The 19602-nt window shown below is 48.5% G+C and overlaps 1 protein-coding gene, 1 long non-coding RNA gene and 1 pseudogene across 18 annotated transcripts in view; 2 read left to right on the forward strand and 1 right to left on the reverse strand.

Annotated features, from left to right (window-relative positions):
* Nucleotides 1-226: 226 nt before the first annotated feature.
* Nucleotides 227-678, forward strand: Rps13-ps1 (ribosomal protein S13, pseudogene 1; annotated as a pseudogene).
* A 313-nt stretch (nt 679-991) lies between these two features.
* Nucleotides 992-5463, reverse strand: LOC102551789 (uncharacterized). 12 transcript variants are annotated; one of them, XR_010060286.1, is made up of 5 exons: nt 5330-5463; nt 4676-4834; nt 3714-3820; nt 3055-3245; nt 992-2893 (listed from the first exon to the last, which is right to left on the reverse strand). It is a non-coding gene; the product is annotated as an uncharacterized LOC102551789 (long non-coding RNA). The 12 variants fall into 12 exon arrangements; XR_010060281.1 differs by having other exon boundaries at nt 5129-5423; XR_010060282.1 differs by having other exon boundaries at nt 5230-5420.
* The window catches only part of Spg7 (SPG7 matrix AAA peptidase subunit, paraplegin), a 34136-nt gene continuing 19986 nt past the window's right edge, over nt 5453-19602 (forward strand). For 2 of the 6 annotated variants that reach the window (NM_001399110.1, NM_181388.3), the window contains exons 1-6: nt 5453-5654; nt 7615-7717; nt 11547-11636; nt 15640-15881; nt 17295-17434; nt 18486-18588. In NM_001399110.1, coding sequence (NP_001386039.1) covers nt 5472-5654; nt 7615-7717; nt 11547-11636; nt 15640-15881; nt 17295-17434; nt 18486-18588 — 861 coding nt within the window. In that variant the 5' untranslated portion in view covers nt 5453-5471. Of the gene's footprint in view, nt 5655-7614; nt 7718-10781; nt 10932-11546; nt 11637-15639; nt 15882-17294; nt 17435-18485; nt 18589-19602 lie in introns of those variants that run through there. The other 4 variants (XR_010060009.1, XR_010060010.1, XM_039097806.2 and 1 more) reach the window with 3 other exon arrangements.

Consider the following 19602-nt stretch of genomic DNA (forward strand, 5'->3'; position numbering starts at 1 on the left):
AAAAAGAAAAAGAAAAAGAAAAAGGCATGGTGGCACACACCTTTGATCACTTAGGAGGCAGAGGCAAGTGGATCTCTGGGAGTTCCAGGCCAGCATAGTAGGCATAGTGAGTTCTAGGTTAGCCAGGGCTACTTAGAGAAAGAGAAGAAGTGGGGGAGGGAAGGAGAGACAGACCCAGCCTCAAAAAATAAATGTCTAGCTCTCTCTGCTGCCAGGCCTCCACCACATGGGTCACATGCATACTCCCATGAAGGCCTGTCCCAGTTGGCGCTACCCTACCGAGGTAGCGTCCCCACGTGGCTAAGGCTGAAGTCGACATCTGACCACCTGAAGGAACAGATTTACAAACTGGCCAAGAAAAGCCTGACTTCCTCTCAGACAGGTGTAATCCTGAGGGACTCACACGGTGTGGCACGGGTCTGTTTGTGCCTGGAAATACAATCTTGAGAATCCTTAAGTTCAAAAACCTTGCCCGCGATTCCCCTGAGGATCTCTACCATTAGCTTAAGAAAGCGGTCCCTGTCCGAAAACACCTTGAGGGGAACAGAAAGGATGAGGATGCTAAATTCTGTCTGATTCTGATAGAGAGCAGTGTTGACTCAATACTGTAGGCCGAAGCGGGTGCTCCCACCCAATTGGAAATATGAGTCCCCCATAGCCTCTGCTTTAGTCGTATAAGTTCTATGTGTATACAGGCAGTAAAATCACTTTGAGTAAAAATAAATAAATAAATAAGTAAATAAGTAAATAAGTAAATAAATAAATATCTAGAAGGCAGGCTGAATTTGATGGTCACTCACTTAAGTTTTGATAAGAAAGCCTAAATCTGAGCTGGAGAGATGGCTTAGTGGTTAAGAGCACTGACTGAGGGGTTGGGGATTTAGCTCAGTGGTAGACAAGCGCTCGGCCCTGGGTTCACAGCTGTCAGTGGCTCCAATTCCAGGGGACTCGACACCCGCGCACAGACACACATGCAGTCAAAACACCAATGCACAGAAAAATACGAATTTATTCTTTTTTAAAAAGACAGTTTGCCAAGCAGGGGTGGCACAGGCTTCAGTCACAGCTCTCAGGAGACAGAGGCAGGTGGACCTTTTGAGAAACCCTGTGGAGGGGGTGGTGAGGGGGGATAGGGAGTTAGTTTTCAAGGTCTACATTGGACAGATGATTTCCTCTCTCCTCAGGTGAGTTCTCCTTGGACCCAACGCTGGCGGTATCTGGCGTCAGGGTATGGTCCACTAAAGCACGTGACTCCAGCAGGAGCTCCCTGAGACACTGCCTCTCTCAGACACTGAGAGCAAGGCAGTATGGGGGGAAGCAGGCCGGAGTGTCCCCGTGTACAGGGTTGCAGGCTCAGAAAGGTAAGACGGAAGTACAAACGAGTAAGCAGAAAGAGTCGAGGCGGTGAAGGAAATGTCTAGGAGTTGGTAAAGCCGACCGTCTCTCAGGGTAGCAGAGTGGCCGGAAGTCCAGCCCGGATGTGAAAACCCTGTGAAAGGAGAGCATCAGCTCCCAAACGTTGTCCTCTGAGTGGCACAATCCACACACACGCGTGCGCTCGCGATAATAGACTCTTTCCCAGGCACTTGTTTCTCACAACCTCTTAGTAATGGCTCCCAGTGTGAGCGGCTTTCTGGTTCACAAGTTGCTTTCACATGCATTTATTGCATTTCATCTCTCTAACTGCCGTGTGGGAAACCCAAGGTTGGCATTAGCCTGGCTTTGCAAATGATTATTAGGCCCATTTTACTGATGAGAAAATTGAGGCTTAGGAGTTAATAACTTGCTCGGGGCTATTGGCTGACGGGTTCCAGCGGCTGTGTTCTTGTCATCTTCTGGTGGTGGTTATGACTCAACAGCCAGGCAGAGGCCAGACAGCAGCCTGAGTCCTCTGTAAGGGCAACAAGGGATCTTAACCAGGGAGCTGTCTTACCAGACCCGCCATCAGATATTGAGCAAAACTTGGTTGAAAGAAGACAGCAAGGTGGCCCCGAAAGTGAAAGTAGGTCACTTGAGCTTGATCTCTGGGACCCACATGATGAGTGATGAAAGGGGAGAAGACTCTGACCTCCACCAGCACCACCGTGACACACACACACACACACACACACACACACACACACGATGTAAATATATGGAGTGTTGGGATACACAACTTTAATCCTAGCACTCAGGAGGCAGAGGCAGAACTTTGTGTTTTGGGATATCCTGATCTACTTAGCAATTCTAGGACATAGAGACCCTTTTTCCAAAAAAAAAAAAAAGGAAAAAAAGATGTATCATATTTTATCATAAAAATTATATAGTCATATATATTATATAGAAAAATATATACAGAAGAAAATCATATATACATTAAATTATCATATATCTATATAGGAAGAAAAAAACCTGTGGGTTGTATGTCCCTGTGGGTTTGTTCCTGTGTGTCAGTTCTCTCCTCCTACCTTGTGTTTTTCTTAAATTATCTTATGTGTACGTGTGTTTTCCTTGTATGTATGTATGTATGTGTACATGAATGTCTAGAGCTCACAGAGACCAGAAGCAGGGTATTCCGTGCCCTGGAACTGGAGTTACAGTTGACAGTGGTCAAGTGGGTGCTGCCAATTGAACCCTGGTTATCTGAAAGGACAGCCAGTGCCCTTGACTCCTGAGCCATTCCTCCAGCCCCGTATCTTCCACATGGTTTTTCAGGCAGGATCTCTCGTTTCTACCACTGAGATGTCCATCCCGGGATAGCTGACTGTCTTAGTCAGGGTTTCTATTCCCGCACAAACATCGTGACCAAGAAGCAAGCTGGGGAGGAAAGGGTTTATTCAGCTTACACTTCCACATGGCTGTTCATCACCAAAGAGAGTCAGGACAGGAACTCAAGCAGGTCAGGAAGCAGGAGCTGATGCAGAGGCCGTGGAGGGATGTTACTTACTGGCTTGCTCCCCCTGGCTTGCTCAGCCTGCTTTCTTATAGAACCCAAGACCACTAGCCCAGAGATGGCACCACCCACAGGTGGGCTGGGTCCTCTCCCCTTGATCACTAATTGAGAAAATGCCTTACAGCTGGGTCTCAGGAATGCATTTCTTCAATGGAGGCTCCTTTCTCTGTGATAACTCCAGCTTGTGTCCAGTTGACACACAAAACCAGCCAGTACATTGACCCACATACTTATATGGGCTCCGAGACTTCTAGCAAGCCTTGTTTCCAGGTGATATAGGGATAATCTCCTGAGTACCCTGTGGAAGCATCACCTATCAATAAAAAAACTGATGGTCAATAAGCTGAGGAGAGGAAGCCAGCCACGTAGCTGAATTCAGGTTAGAATAAACGGGATTTAACTTGAGTTAGCTGGGGAGTGGGCCTAGCTTATGGCTTAGGTATTTACTAATAATGTTACGCCTTTGAGTTGCCGTTTGGGACCTGGGGCACAGGTGGAAAAGCTGGCGGTTATAAGCTGACCCTCTTGTCTCCTTGGCGTAGGAGACTGGGATGACAGGTTTGCAATGCATGTGGGTTTTTCACCGATTCTGGAGACTGAATTCAAATGGAAGGTTTCCCATCGAGCCCTTTATTCACTGGGCCATTTCCCTACACTGTTTTTTTTAATTGTTTTAAATTTTAATATATTAATAAAATATATTAGCATATTAATAAACATTAAAATATTTTTTAACTTACTTAATCTCGAGACAAGCTCTCCACAACATGGCCTGGCTCACCTTGAATTTAAGGTTACAGAATTCCCATATCCACCTGTGGAGGGATTACAGTTGCTACTCCTGGCTCGAGAGTAATCTTGGGCCGTGTACTTGTAGTTTCTCTAAATCTGTCAAATACAGACATTCTTTTTTTTTTCTTTTTCTTTCTTTCTTTCTTTTTTTTTCGGAGCTGGGGACCGAACCCAGGGCCTTGCGTTTGCTAGGCAAGCGCTCTACCACTGAGCTAAATCCCCAACCCCCAAATACAGACATTCTTGATGTCAAATGCTAGTGTGGTGGCTCAGCAGCTAGGAGCACCGGCTGTTCTTCCAGAGGACTCGTGTTTAATTCCCAGTACCCACATGGCAGCCCACGACCATCTGTAAGTACAGTCCCACGGGATCCAATGCACTCTTCTGGCCTCCTTAAGCACCAGGCACATGCTCCCATGTAGGCCGAACATCCACACATATAAAATCAGTAAATTAATTAAAATGTTTATGGAGCTGGAGAGATGGCTTTATTATGATACTTGTTGCTTTTGCGGAAGAGCCAGGCTGATTCCCAGCACCCACATTATGGTCCACGATCATCTATAACTCCAGTCTCAGGGGATACAATGTCACGTTCAGACCTCTGAGGGCACCAAGCAGGCACACGTACACTTACATACATGCGGGTAAAACACTCATACACATAAAATTAAATGATTTAAACTTTTACTTCTGCAGGGTACCGTGGGTACATGCCTTTTTTTTTTTTTTTTTTTTGGTTCTTTTTTTCGGAGCTGGGGACCGAACCCAGGGCCTTCCTAGGTAAGCGCTCTACCACTGAGCTAAATCCCCAGCCCCGCATCCAGTTCTCTTAACAGCTGAGCCAGCTCTCTCTCCAGCCCCTGGACTTTAAAAGCTCCCCTCCCTCCTAAGATTGAGAGCACCGTTTTCCTACTCTCTATGCAGCTGCTGCTCTGTGGTCTCACACACCATTGACTTCTAAGTCGATTCTGTAGCCAGCCAGGAGCATCCTAAGGATCTCTGGTGTTAGGAAAAAACTGGTTCTGTTCATGCTTGTCAAGCCAGTACTCAGGAGGCGGAGCTTGAGAATCTCGTTTGAAGCCAGACTCTGTTGCATGCACAGTGATACTGTATTTAAAAAACAAACAAGGGGTTGGGGATTTAGCTCAGTGGTAGAGCGCTTGCCTAGGAAGCGCAAGGCCCTGGGTTCGGTCCCCAGCTCCGAAAAAAAAAAAAAACCCAAAAACTAGGAGGCACAGGTAGGTGGGTCTCCGAGTTCAAAGTCAGTCTGCTCTACAAAGAGAGGACAGCCAGGACCACACAGAGAAACCCTGTCTAGAAAAAACAACAACAAAAACAACAACAAGAAAATAAATACATAAAGGAGGGCAGAAAGTGGTCAACAGGAACCACCAATCGCACCCCAGAGAAAGAGGCAATGTGAAAACCGGATCACGTATCCACTTGCCAAGCACTGGAAACCGCAACCTGAAATGTAAATAAAACAAAGGCGAGACAAATACCGGGTAACCGTGGCCTGTCTCCACGGGAACCCGCAGGCTGGGGTTGCTAGCGTTAGCGCTGCGCTCCCTGCTGACACCGGAGTTTAGCCGCTAACCTTACCGAGACCAGAAGGTTCGCACCGCGCAGGCGTCGCAAGAAGCGCCCAACCTTCAACCCCGCGCAGGCGCAAAGGGCAACCGCCCTCCAAACCTGACCGTTAGGGCGGCCGGAGCCCCACTGCGCAGGCGCCGCTCTCGGCACCATGGCGGCCGCGTTGCTGCTGCTTCGCGCGCTCCGCCAGAGCCCGGAGCCCGGGCCCTGGCGGCTGTGGGCCCAGCTCTCAGGCAGGAGCCCCGGCCTCTTCTCCGGGGCCGGCGGTAGGCGGCCGTACGTAGTCCGTGGGACTCCGATTGGCCTGGCTGCGGCTGGAGGCCACACGCCTCAGGTAACCCGCTCGGAGCCCGGCGGCGGCGACGGGTGTGGCCGGTCCGCGCGGACCGGATGTGCACCTGCACCTTCCTCTTCGGCGAGATGCAGGGGGGCTGATGTGGGCTCCCCGGGACCTGAGGCAGCGTCTGCATCGGGTGGTCCTTCTATTCCTAGCGTGTGTGAGAGAGACGCCTTGTACCGTAGCCCCTGGTTTAGAACTGAGTCCTATTCACGTTTTTTTCTTCCTTTTCTGTCTGTGGTTGAAAGTTACTGACTTTTGTTGTTTCTTCATCTGTTTTTTTGTTTTTTTGTTTGTTTGTTTGTTTGTTTGTTTTTTTAGCTGAGTATAGTGAATTTCACTGATGGGATTGGTTGGAACAGTAGCGCTCTCTTGGTCCCTCCCCTTCTTGGGAGGCAGGTCTGGGATGGAAAGGAGGGGGAGATTCTAGATAATATGTTCATGGGACACCTGACTCCTCAAGCAGTGGAGGGCCTCCCTCTTCCTCTCATGCTCTTGCCGGAATAGCCGGCCCCTGCAGGCAGTGTAGACCCTGAGGCCCACCACCTTGTTGCTGTAGTCCGATTCGCTGCACCAGTCCACGAATCTGACAGAATAGTAGTTGAGTGGAATGACAGCCGCAGCATTAAAGATGGAAGAGTGGGTGTCACGGGCAAAGTCTCAGGCTACTGGGTCTCCCGGGATGTCCTTTAGGAGCGCTTCACCGTGACCTTCTTGATGTCATACGGTTGGCAGCTTTCTCCAGGTGGTAGGGCAGACTTTGGGTGAGCTTCCCTGGTCTTTAGCTCTGGGTTATGTCACCCACAGCCTTGGCAATGGCAGTCGATGCAAAGATGATGCTCTCGGCAGCTCTGTCGCCATCATGCAGGTTACCCTGAGAGGCCATGTAGTGGTAATGGCATGGATTGGCGTTATGAGTCCCCTCAGGACATGAAAGTTGACATAGATGGCCTGGGCGTCAGGGCTAAGCAACTGGTGGAACAGGAGGCATTGCTGATGCGTATGAGTGAGTTGTACTTCTCGTAGTTCGCAAACATGGCAGCTTCAGTAGAGCGGCCGAGATGTTGACCTTTTGGCTCCACCTGTCAAGTGGGCCCCGGCTTTCTCCACCGTAGTGAAGATATGAGTGGCCTTCGAAGTGTACTCAGCACCAGTGTGACCCCATTTGATGTTGGTGGGAATGTTGCCCCTAGAAGGTACAGATAGCCCTCCCGATGGTAACAGGGTTCCAGTTCTCAGCCTTAACTGTACCATGAAGCAGAGAGTGTCAAATTGGATTGTCGATCTTAACATTTAAAGGTTGATGGGTCATGGTTGTGAAGGTCTTTAATCCCAGCACTGGGAGCAGAGGCAGGTACATCTCTGTGAGTTCAAGGCCAGCCTAATCTACATATAAAGTTCCATGCCAGGCTAGCCAACGCTACATAGTAAGACCCTGTCTTGTGTGTGTGTTTGGAGGGTAGGGGAGAATATAAAAGGCTAATCCAACTGTGGAGCACATCTATAATACTAATACTTGGAAGGTCAGGATTTCAAAGCCATCCTCAGCAACATAGTAAATTCCGGCCAGCCTGAACCACTTGACGCAGTTACAAATGACAAAACCAAAAACGAAACAAGCTGTCTGTTGGTGGCATATGTTTATAATCTCAGCACTTGAGAGGATGATGCAGGAGGATCACTGAGTTTGAGGCTAGACTATCTCACAAAGACACAAAAGGAAAGGTAACACTCAACAGGAGTTAATGTGTATAGTTGAAGATGACTTTGGACTTTCGATGCTCCTGCATCCACCTCCTAAGCGCTGGGATTACAGGCAAGTGCCACTATACCCAGCTTTAAGCGGGTACTGGGGATCAAACCCGTAGCTTTCTGCATACTAGGCAAGGACTTGGATCCAGATCTGTGTTGTGGTGTGTGGTCTGAGTATTACCTCAGTCTTTCTCTTTTTTTACAGAGCTTGCTATTGCGAATACTGACCCCTAGCTTTGAAGGTGTTAGCGGATTGTTACTGAAACGGCATATAGTTCCAAGTGCAATCAGACTGTGGCAGCTTTCAGGTGTGTATGTATCATTGCATGTTCCATTACTGACGGACACAGATTTTACTGTAGTCCTCTAAGAGCATAGTGGAAGAGGACCATGGTCCTACATGCCTGTAATCCCAGCACTAAAATGGGGCTGCCAGTTGGAGGCCAGACCAGAACTAGCTAGTGAAACCCTGCTGTCCCCCTGCCTCCAAGCCCCCCCCCCCCCCCACCGAGATCACAGTGCTTGTTGTGATTTCAGTAGAGAAGTCTAGGAGCAGAAGGGTGTGCTGTGCGACCCAGGTATGCAGCAGAATCCGCCCTCTCAGTCAGTGTGTGCCCTGTAATCGAAGAGTGGCGGCGGCTCCTTGGCAAGTGACAAGTGACCAGTGACCATTAGCAGAACGACGACACTAGTTTGACGCTGGCTGGAAGACTAGTAACAGCCACTAAGAGCAGTGGTAGAGCGCTTGCCTAGCAAGCGCAAGGCCCTGGGTTCGGTCCCGAGCTCCAAAAAAAGAAAAAACAAAAAAAACAAAAAAACACCCGAGCCTCTGACTCTCTCCAGCCCTGAGGTTACAGGTGCGTGCCATTACATCCAGGGCTCCGTGAGGCCAGGGACTGAACTCAGGACCTTGCGTGTGTTACGCAAGTGCTCTAAGCAATGTTTTCGTTGTAGCCGTTGGTTCTTTGTGCTCTAAGCCCTGTTAGACTTGGGAAAATCTGAAATGAAGTGTATAGATGGGGCTCTGAGCCCTCCTTAATCATCCTGCCTGTCCCTTCCCAGCGGGAGGACCTAGGCCAGCTGCTCCTCACCTGGGGTTTGCGGTTTGGCCTTGCCGTGGTTTGTTCGGTTTTTGTTTTATCTTCTTGAGACAAGGTATTAATTTGCAGTCTGGACTGCTCTTGAACTTAGAATCCTCCTGGAAGGTAAAGACCTTCCAAGTGTTGGGATTACAGGTATGTGCTACCAGGCCTAGACTTCTTTTTGCTCACTTTAAGGGTTTTATTCTCTTTCCCTCTCTCTCCCACACGTGTGTGTGTGTGTGTGTGTGTGTGAGAGAGAGAGAGAGAGAGAGAGAGAGAGAGAGAGAGAGAGAGAGAATGAGTACGAATGAGTGTAGAGTGCAGGGGTGCTCCCTGTGGCTCTCCTTCCACCTCATGTGTTCTAGGAATTAAATTCAGGTCATCAAGCTTGGCAGCAAATCCCGTTGCCTATTAAACCATCTCATTAGCCCAATATTTAAGTAGTGTGGACGAGTGAGGTGGCTCAGCAGTTAAGAGCTACTTTTCTAGAGGACCCAGGTTTGGTTCCCAGAACCCACATGGCAGCTCACAACCATCTGTAAAACCTACTTCAGAGGATCCAACTCCTGGCCTTCACAAGTGCTGTACACAGTGTACAGACATATGTGTAAAACACCCACACATAAAAATCACTTCATCTTAAAAAATAAATAAAACACTAAGTTATATTTCATTGTTGTGGCTGTTGTTCTTTCTAGATTGCTTTCTTTTTTCCTGGAGCTGAGGACTGAACCGAGGGCCTTGTGCTTGCTAGGCAAGCACTCTTCCACTGAGCTAAATCCCCAACCCCATGGATTGCTTTTTTTTTTTTTCCCGGGGCTGGGGACCGAACCCAGGACCTTGCGCTTCCTAAGCAAGTGCTCTACCACTGAGCCAAATCCCCAACCCCCCATGGATTGCTTTTAAAAACCAAAAAGTTATTTACTTATGAGACAGGGTTTCTCTGTATAGCCCTGCCTGTTCTGGAACTCACTCTGTAGACCAGGCTGGCCTCAGACCCAGGTCTCGCTTTTGCCTCCCAAATGCTGGGATTTAAAATTCTACAGACCCTCTGCTTTAGCTCACAAGACATTGGTGTTTGTGCAGCAATTTCGCTCCTTTTTGCCCAGCTGGAAAGAGGAACAGTGGAATCTTTCGTCCCCAATTTAAAGGGAACAGCCTGTGTTGGCACTGGGCTCACTCACCTGCTGAGTTTCGTTTGAATTTCTTCCCATGCTCTGTGACTCCGATGTGAATTGGGCGCCGAGTACACCTCACCTGCCAAAACTTCAGTGCTGACTTCTAACAGAAATGAAGGCAGTTTTGCTTCTGATTCATTTGGTGTTTGTTTTGAGTCAGGGTCTCTCTGTGTAGCTCTGGCTGCCCTGGAACTCACTCTGTAGACCAGGCTGACCTTGAACTCGCAGACATCTTCCTGCCTCTGCCTCCCAAGTGCTGAGATTGAAGGCATGCACGACACGACACCTGACAGTCTGCTAATGCACTTATGAAGAAAATTAGACTTGGGGCGGAAACTGTGGCTCATAGGTTAAGAACACTTACTGCTCTTCCAGAAGGTCTGAGTTCAGTTCCCAGCACCCACATCAGGCAGCTCACCTGGGACCCTGGATCCTGAGTGCCATAGGAGTAGCCATGCACACGATACACATACAAACAGGCAGGCAGAATGCTCACACAGATATTTGGGGCTTAGTGGGTTTTTAATTAAAGGTTTTAGTTGTTTGTTCATTCGTCTGTAACAGGATTTCTCTGTCTCTCCCTGGCTGTCCTTGAACTCACTTTGTAGACTAGGCTGGCCTCAAACTCAGAGGTCTACTGCCCATCTCTACCTCCCAGGTGCTAAAGGCATATGCTACCACACCTGGCTTAAACTTTTTTTTTTTTTTTTTAAAGGAACAGAGTTGCTGTCATGGTGACTTTTCTCCCTGATCTGTTGAGAGACTTTCTTGGTGTGTGTGCCGCCTCTTGCCAGCCTGTCCTTGGCCCCGGGCAGCTGGGCTGCTGCTGTTGTCACATGCGCCAGCACTGTGTCATTTATCTGTTCAAATTCACTTAACACAGATTTAAATTGTTCTCTAGTAGCAAACTCGTGTTATTTCCAAACTTACATTGGTAACTTTGGGGGGGGGGTGTTTTTAGAGATTAAACCCAGCATGTGTCCTACCACTGAACTATATCCTATAATTTTTATTCTCTCATAAGCCAATTAAACAAAATTTATTTTTTGTTTTTGTTTCCTTTTTGGAGACAGTCTCATGTAGCTCAGGCTTGTGTACAACTTCTTTTGTAGCCTTGAATTTAAGCCTAACCCCCTGCCTCGGCCCTCAGAGAGCTCAAGCCTAACCCCCTGCCTCGGCCCTCAGAGAGCTCAAGCCTAACCCCCTGCCTCAGCCCTCAGAGAGCTACTATCAGAGGCGTGGACCAGTGCCTGGCTAGCCAGGTGATTGTTTTATTTTAAAACCTTTTCTAGCTTTACTTATGTGTATATGCGTTTTGCCTCCATGTTTGTGTGTATACCACATGTGTGCCTGCTGCCCTGAGCAGGCGGAAGAGCGTGTTGGATCCCCCGGAACTGAAGGTATGGATGCATAAGCGTAAGCATCCAGCTCCCCATTTTACTTTTTTAAAGATTTAAAACTTTCTCTCCCTCTCTCTCTCTCTCTCTCTCTCTGTGTGTCTGTCTGTCTGTCCGTGTCCATCCGTATCCATGTGTCCACAGAGGCCTGAAGAGGGTGTTGGATTTTTTTTTTAGAGCTGGACTTACAGGTTGCTGTGGTCTGACAAACTTGTCTTCTTGCAAGAGAAGTATGTTCAGGCCACGAGCTACCCAGTTTAAATAGCAAAGATACTTGCCATTGTGCATTAGTAAACAATTCATTATTCTGTCATCAGCAGACACTAACAGTGTCGATGCGTAGAGGGAAGCGCTGTGATGTCTCCGATGCAGAGGCTCTCGGCAGTGCTCTGACATTCTGCTGTGACGTTGTGTGTGGACAAACTGCCCTCTTGTCTGTCTCAGAGCTGCAAACTTAATTTTTTTTCTTATTTATTATAGGTAGTACTTTGTATTTTAACACCTCAGGGTTGAAGCAGAAGAACAAAGATGATGATAAACCCAAAGGCAAAGCCCCGGAAGATGACGAAGGTACGCGTGCCTCATGTTCCAGCGTGCCCGTCCCTCTTGTGTCTCCTGTGCTCTCCTCTTAGCAGGACGAGGCTTATTCAGGAAGGCATAGTTGATGGCCTGTCCTGTGTGAACGGCCCTACTTTTGCGATCGTTGGGTCCTTTGTTCTGTTTCAGTGGACACCTGTGTCCCTTTTGTCATAGAAAGGATAAATCTTAGCTCTACCCCCGAGTCCTGGGAGTGGGGACCTTGGTCAGTGTTTTCACTCTTCCTGGGTGCGTGACATGCGCTGGGAGATCTGGGAGAGGACGGTGAACAGAGCAGGTCTGCAGGAGCAGGATCACCACCATTTACAGCTGATGCCCTGTCCCAGGTCACAGCCTCGAGTGTGGGATCTAAGTCCTCAGATCTTAGGTCTCACCTTTCTGGAATTAAGACTCACCCAGGAGGGTAAAGATGTAGAAAACAAAGTTTGAACTGAGCTGCTGGGATTTCTTAAACTAATTTGGGGTTTAGGTTTTTTTGTTGTTTTTTTTTGTTTGTTTGTTTTTGGTATGTTGTTTTTGTTTTTCTTTGTAGTCCTGGCTGTCCTGGAACTCTCAGTAGATCAGGCTAACCTCAAACTCATAGAGCTCAATCCTGCCTCTGCCTCCTGAATGGCAGAATTAAAGGCATGGACCACCACCACCTCTGGCAAAATAAGGTTTAATGAAGTATTGGGATCAAGTTAGGCAGTCACTGTAACCGCTGTGATACACATCCAGCCACACAGCCTTCAGCATTCGATGCCCTCTTCTGGTGTGTCTGAAGACAGTGATAGTGTACCCACATTCATGAAATAAATAAATCTTTAATAAAGAAAAGATTTGTTTTAATTTTACTTTTTAAAGATTTATTTATTTTATATGAGTGTTCTACCTGCATGTACACCTGTACACCAGAAGAGGGCACTAGATTCCATACAGATGGTTGTGAGCCACCTTGTGGGTGCTGGGAATTGAACCTGGGTTCTCTGGAAGATCAGTCACTGCTCTTGACCACTGAGCCATCTCTTCAGCCCCAGTATAAAATATTTTGGTCATAGTCTTTCCTTTTCCCCAATTCCTCCCTGACCGTCCCTCCCTCCCATCCACCTTCATGTTCTTTCTCTCTTTTAAAGCGACGCAAAGACGGCCTGGTCTAGGTTGCCTAACTCTTCCCAGGCATTGGTCCAGCCCCGGAGCAAAGCTCATAAACCCAGTGTCATTCCTGGTAGAAGACTGGGTTCTCTTTTGTAGCAGCTGTGCACTGCAGATAGCTTCATGACTAGGAGTGGGACTTTGTGGCATCTCTCTCACTAAGATTGTTTTCTGTTTTGCTCCTTGTTGTTTTAGACAAGGTCTTGCTGCGTATCCCCGCCTGGCCCTGTGTGCACTGTGTAGTCCAAGTCCCCGCCTGGCCTGGTGTCCATTGTGTAGTCCAAGTGGGCTTAAAACTTGTAGCAGTCCCTTGGCCTCAGCCTCCTGAGTGCTGAGATACAAAGCACTATATTCTGTGTGAGTCTCCTTTTTGGGAGTACTGTCTCCAGAGATGAGGGTAACTGAAACAATTACCAGGTTAGAGGTGGTTAGAGGGATTAGGAGTTGGGGAAGGGTAACATGAGGCGGTCTTCATGAGGGGACAACTGTGGTAGCTCAGCCTCAGTGGTGGGTGTGTGAGCATAGCCCTGCGGTAGGATCACACACAGCAATGTACCAGGCAGTAACCTAAGAAAGGTCAGCGTTTACCTGGTTGTGATTGTTTTAGTTTTCTAAGGTTACTGGAAGCAACCAGGCAAAGTGGTTCTTTATAGTTCTTTATGGTTCTCTAAATTTATGGACTCTTTAATTTAACTAGAGAGTAAACTTTTGATAGAATCTCAGGCGGGGTTGGGGAGATGAGAGTACTTAATGCTTCTGCAGAGGATCCTGGTCATTTCTCAGCACCCACATGGTATCTCCCAGCCATCTCAGCTCCAGATCCAGGAGTTCTGGGGTTCTGATATCCTCCTGGCCTTCTGGGTTCCTGCCTGCATGTGGTGCACATGAATTCACATCGGAGTGTGCACACGCGCACACACATCCACAAATTCAGTAGATAAATACACTTACATTTTCTCAGGCGGTCTCTCGAGGAGTGTGCCTTCATTGCTTCTGCAAGGTGAGACGTGCCCTTACTGTCCAGGCCCTCCCAGTCACCAGCAGTCAGTATGAAACTCCACAGGGCTCACAGCAGGAAGGGTTCCTAAGCCAGAAGACCTGTATGTGCCTGGTCCAGTGGCCCACTCAGCTGCCATTTCCCCAATTCCTGAACAAGAATTTTGGTGACAAAGCTTGCAATTAGTCTGTACCATGTGATGGCTTTGGTGGAGGTTCATGACGTAAGCTCTTCAGAGAAAATCTGACATCAGATTCTCAGGCAGAAAAAGACTGTGCTGTGACCCGGGCTTTCCAAGCTGGCACATTTTAAGCCAAAAGATGGTCAAGAACTTTGTAGGAAGTACTTAGGGGGCCGGCGATACGACTGCTCTTGCAGAGGACATGAATGCAGGTTCCAGAGCAAACTGCCTGAAATTCTAGTTCCAGGGATCCATCCCTCTCCAGCCTGGCCTTAAACTCACTGTACCCTTTTAACTCTTGATTTTCTTCCCACCGCCTTCCAAGTACTGGCATTACAGAAATGTGTTGCTGTTCCGTATTTCATCTTTAATTAGTGTGTATGGGTGTTTGTCCGCCTGTTGTCAGTGTACCATATGCGTGCAGTGCCAGAGGGATGTGGAGCTGGTTGTGAGATGCCGTGTGGGGCTGAGTCCTCGGGAAGGGCGGCCAGTACTTTGAACCATTGAGCTATGTCTCTAGCCCTGTATTTTGAATGTTATTATATTTATTTGTTTATTACGGGTTGGAGCATGCATACACAGTGTGCTTAGGGAAGTTGGAAAACAGCTTCTGAGAGTTGGTTCTGTCCATCCACCTCGAGGTCCAGGTCTCGAGGCTTTGCAGCAGATGCCTTTACTTTCTGAGCTGCCTTGTCGACCCTGGAGTGGTCTGTGTGTGAGAGAGAGAGTGCATGTGAAGCACATATGAGTGTGGGTCTTGGGTTTTGGTTTGTCTTTAGAGACAGGATCTCACTATGTAGCTCTTGATGGCCGGGCACACACAGATCCATTTGTCTCTTCCTCCCAAGTGTCTGTGCTTCATACCCTGTGTATGCAGCTGCTGATGGGCAGGAAGGGCTTTGCAAAGCCTCTGCCTCTGCCTCGCAAGTGCTGGGTTAAAGGCCTGTACCACAACACTGATCTCAACTTATTTTTAAATTTTATTTATTTTTATTACTAAGTTTGGGTAGAGGGAGAATTGGGTTCTTCAGTGATGAGGAAGATGTTAACTTTTGGGGCAGGTAGGAGCAAGTACCGGCTGTGCCTGCTGGCCTCCGTATGCTGCAGGAGCTGTGCTGGTGTTCAGTTCACAGTACGCATGTCAGTGCCTGTGTCTACAGCCTTTCTGGACTTGTAGTGGACGGCCTCTGTACAAGGCAACAGCATGGTGTTCCTAAGAAGACTTTTGACTTTAAAAGCTATCACATGCCATTATGCCATCGGCAATGGGCACCATGACTTCCTCAGAAGTGACTTCAGGGCATAAATTCCCAGCGCCTGCAGACAGCACATGGGTAGTGTTGTCAAATGTATCTCTCCTTTGGTGATGCAATGAAATAGGGTCTCTCTGTAGTGCTGGGTGTCCTGGAGCTCTCTATGTAGACCAGGATGGTTTTGGACTCATAGAGATCCTCCTGCCTCTGTCTCCAAGTGCGGGGTTAAAAGTGTGCACCACCATGCAAGGGCTAGGGTAACTTGGGGAAAAAAAACTCAAAAATCCTCGGGATGCATTAGGACCCAGACCCTTCCCTCCAATGCTGAGCATTCCTAAGGAGAGAGAGAAGCCAGGGGCTGCCTGTGAGAGAATGTGCTGACTCTTGATGTGCCTCATCCTCCCTGTTCCTCAGAAGAGAGGAGGCGGAAGGAGCGGGAAGACCAGATGTACCGGGAGAGGCTGCGCACCTTGTTCATCATCGCCATCGTGATGAGCCTGCTCAACTCCCTCAGCACAAGTGGCGGCAGCATCTCCTGGGCTGACTTCGTCAACGAGATGCTGGCTAAAGGCGAGGTGCAGCGTGTGCAGGTGGTGCCCGAGAGTGATGTGGTGGAAGTCTACCTGCATCCAGGAGCTGTGGTGTTTGGGCGGCCTGTGAGTCGGGGGGATATTGGAATTGGAGAGACTGGGAGAATTGGGAATGTCCCCTTTTTTTTTTTTTTTTTTTTAAAGATTTATTCATTTATTATATATAACTACACTGTCGCTGTCTTCAGATACACCAGAAGAGGGCATCGGATCTCTTTACAGATGGTTGTGAGCCACCATGTGGTTGCTGGGAATTGAACTCAGGACCTCTGGAAGAGCAGTCAGTGCTCTTAACCGCTGAGCCATCTCTCCAGCCCCGGGAATGTCCCCTTTTCAGTCAGCCCTTCAACTTGGGCTTGCTTGGTTGTCTTGAAAAGATGTGTACAGAGTAGGGCTGGCCGCAAGGTCTGGTCAGTGCCTGTTAGGGTGGATCTTAAGGAAGGAAGGTAGTCAGTCAGAGGAGTGCTTGGCAGGCAAGGCAGCTCAGATGGGTGGCGGGTCGGACTGGAAGAGGTGAAGATAAGTGAGATGTGATTCTAAACGGTATGTGCTGATACTAGGGATAAGGAAATGAGGTCACCTGTAGCCCTGAAGTGGTGCCAGGCTAATCTGGGCATGTGCAGCTCTAAGGCCTGCTGACCCCACAGTCAGGTCTGCTTTGAGGGCTATGAGGGACGGACACACACACACTCATACTCACACACACCCACATACACTCATACACACACATACATTCTCACACACATATAAACACGTGAACACACACACACTCACATGCACACTCACTCACATACACTCACACACACTCTCACATACAAACACACGCACGCACACACTCATATGCGCACACACACAAACACTCACACTCACACACACACTCTCACACTCTCACACTCATGCTTATCTAATGGGCAAAGGGAAGAAAGGCAAATGTGGCTGAGACCCTTACCTGCTTCCTTGCTGACACTTGCACTAATCTCCCCTGAACCATGGCGTAGTATGAAGACTTCCCTGTGGCTGTCGGGCCAGCACCCATCAGCGTTGTTAGCACAAGTTAAGTCTGGAAGTGCTTTAGAACTTGAGCTCTGGGCATGGAAACGGCACAGTGGTTCCTTCAGGAGGATTGTAAAGTCAAGGCCAGCCTGGGTTACACAAGGTTATTGTCTCACAAAACAAAAACAAAAATAGTGAAACCTGAGATTGGTGACGCAGATTGGCATGGGGATGGTTGTGACTTCTGCAGGTGCCTGTCCCTGTGGGCAGTTCCATGTGGCAGGGCAGAGGTTTACTTAGTGCAGAGCATTTCAATCAGAGAAGGTATCTCCTGAGATTGTCCTTCTAGGGTGTTCTTGAGAAAACTAGAACTTGTTAGGCATGGAAGTGCATTTTACCAAGTGTCCTTTGTGGAGCACCGTTGTCATCCAGTGTGCCAGCGCTGACCTTTCACCCTCTCTGCCCACTCTCCTTTTGGCCCCTCAGCGGCTGGCCTTGATGTACCGGATGCAGGTTGCAAACATCGACAAATTTGAAGAGAAGCTTCGAGCTGCTGAAGATGAACTGAACATCGAGAGCAAGGACAGGATTCCCGTGTCCTACAAGCGGACAGGATTCTTTGGAAAGTATGTTAGCTGTTCTGTGGACTTGAGCTAGCCCAGCTTCACTGCAGTGTGAGACGTGCTGACCAGATCAAGTCCTGAGCCACCTTGCTGGTGGTTGACTGGGCCCCTGGGAGGGTCCAGGACTGTGAGAATGCAGGGGTGGACGTGCAGGTCCCAGGGACGTCTGCTGTCCTTAGCTGCCTGTGGGAGTTCTTAAATAAGCACACTACAGAGGGAAACAGGACAGAAGGGTTCAGAAGGCCCATAGTGAATAGAAATTCTGTCCGAGGCATCTTAGCTCTGCTTGGTACACTGTGAGAGTCCATGAATCCCATAGGTGTTGCTAGGCAACAGTGATGGAAGCTGTGTCTGAAGAGAAGTGTGCTGTGGGTTTGTGGCCTGAGATGGGGCAAACCAGGATCTAGCCAGTACTCCTGTGCAAATAACCTCCTCTAACCTGCACAGGCCAGATGCTGAGACCTCCCACCCTGAGGCAGCTGACTGGTTTATTGTTAAGTCTCAGGCAGATGACGGGGCGGTATGGGCAGAGCACGGTGGTCCTCTTCTTCCTTCCCATGTTGAGAACCTAATGATAGGATGTAATTCTGTCAAGATTTATTCATTTTAAGTATGAGTACACTGTCACTGTCTTCAGACACACCAGAAGAGGGCATTGGATCCCATCACAGATGGTTGTGAGCCACCATGTGGTTGCTGGGATTTGAACTCAGGACCTCTGGAAGAGCAGTCAGTGCTCTTAACCGCTGAGCCATCCCTCCAGCCCCCACTTTTTTGTTTTTGATTTACTAATTGAAATGGTAAAATATGATTTGTTAGCCATAGAAGAACCTGCTTTTGTTGTCCCTGTCACATAGCAGAGTAGGGAGCCTTTGTACATTCAGCCTCAACACGAGGACTTGTGCGGGAGAGGAAAGTGGATCACAGTGGGGCTGGAAAACATGTCTGCACAATGTCTGCTTTCCGCCTCGACCTCAGACTCTGCTAAGGCTCTAAGCCCTCAGTTACCTGATGATGACTTCCAACCCCATAACTGCCTCTCCTTCTTACCCAGTGCCCTCTATGCCCTGGGGATGACTGCAGTGGGCTTGGCCATCCTGTGGTATGTTTTCAGACTGGCTGGGATGACCGGAAGGGAAGGCGGATTCAGTGCCTTTGTAAGTTATGTTGCTGACTGCTGCTGTGTGAGAGTTTGAGTCCTTCCCGACAGTTTATGGGGTCCCCAGGCTGACCTCAGGCTCAGGTCCTCCATGTCTGCCTCCATAGGGGTGGGGTTAACGGTGTGTGCCACTTCCAACCAGTGAAAATGAGCTTTTACAGTGGCTAGAGAGAAGCCATGATTCACAGCCGTCCCTTCTGCATGGTGACTGGAGAGTGTGGGATAGCCAGTGTTACTGAAAGAACATATTCTGGCATGGGGACCACTGAGCCCACTCAGCATAGGACACTGTGTTCTCTATGTCCCTGATCAGCTGGGAGTGGGCCTTTTTCCCCCTCTTTCCCTAGTTTCTCTTATTAGCCAACAAAAGAAACATTAAAAGTAGCTTAAAGAATGGCCATTTCATAGAGAAACTCCTTCCTCCTTCTCTTCCCTTCTCTTCCCTTATCCCTTCTCCTCCCTTCTCCTCCCTTCTCTTCCCTTCTCTTCCCTTCTCTTCCCTTATCCCTTCTCCTCCCCTCTCCTCCCTTCTCTTCCCTTTTCTTCCCTTCTCTTCCCTTTTACCTTCTCCTCCTCTCTCCTCCCTTCTCTTCCCTTCTCCCGCTGCACCTTAGAAAGTGTACTTTTCACCCATGGCTTCTCCATCCCTCAGGCTTGGGCTGGCGGTATTGGAAGCTCCTTTTCTACCCTGAGAGTGACGCTTGGTTTTCACAGAGTGTGAGCATGTTTCTGTCTTAGCTAAAGAATGTGTTTTCTTCTTGGGTGGTGTTGGTATTAGCCCTGGAGTCTTGTTTATGCTCAGTGCGTGCTCCACCACTGGGCTGTACTCCTTACCGAGGAGAGCTTTATGTTTGTTTCCTTCTTTCTTACTTTTGTATTTTTCTTTTATCCTTTCCTTTTTTCTTTTTTAAGACAGGATCTCATTATGCAGCCCTGGTTGGCCTGTAACTCTGTGTGGACCAGGCTGATATGGAACTTACAGAAGTCTCCTTGCTTCTACCCTAAGTGCTAG

This window comes from Rattus norvegicus, chromosome 19 (assembly GCF_036323735.1).
Source record: "Rattus norvegicus strain BN/NHsdMcwi chromosome 19, GRCr8, whole genome shotgun sequence".
Taxonomy (NCBI): Eukaryota; Metazoa; Chordata; class Mammalia; order Rodentia; family Muridae; genus Rattus; species Rattus norvegicus.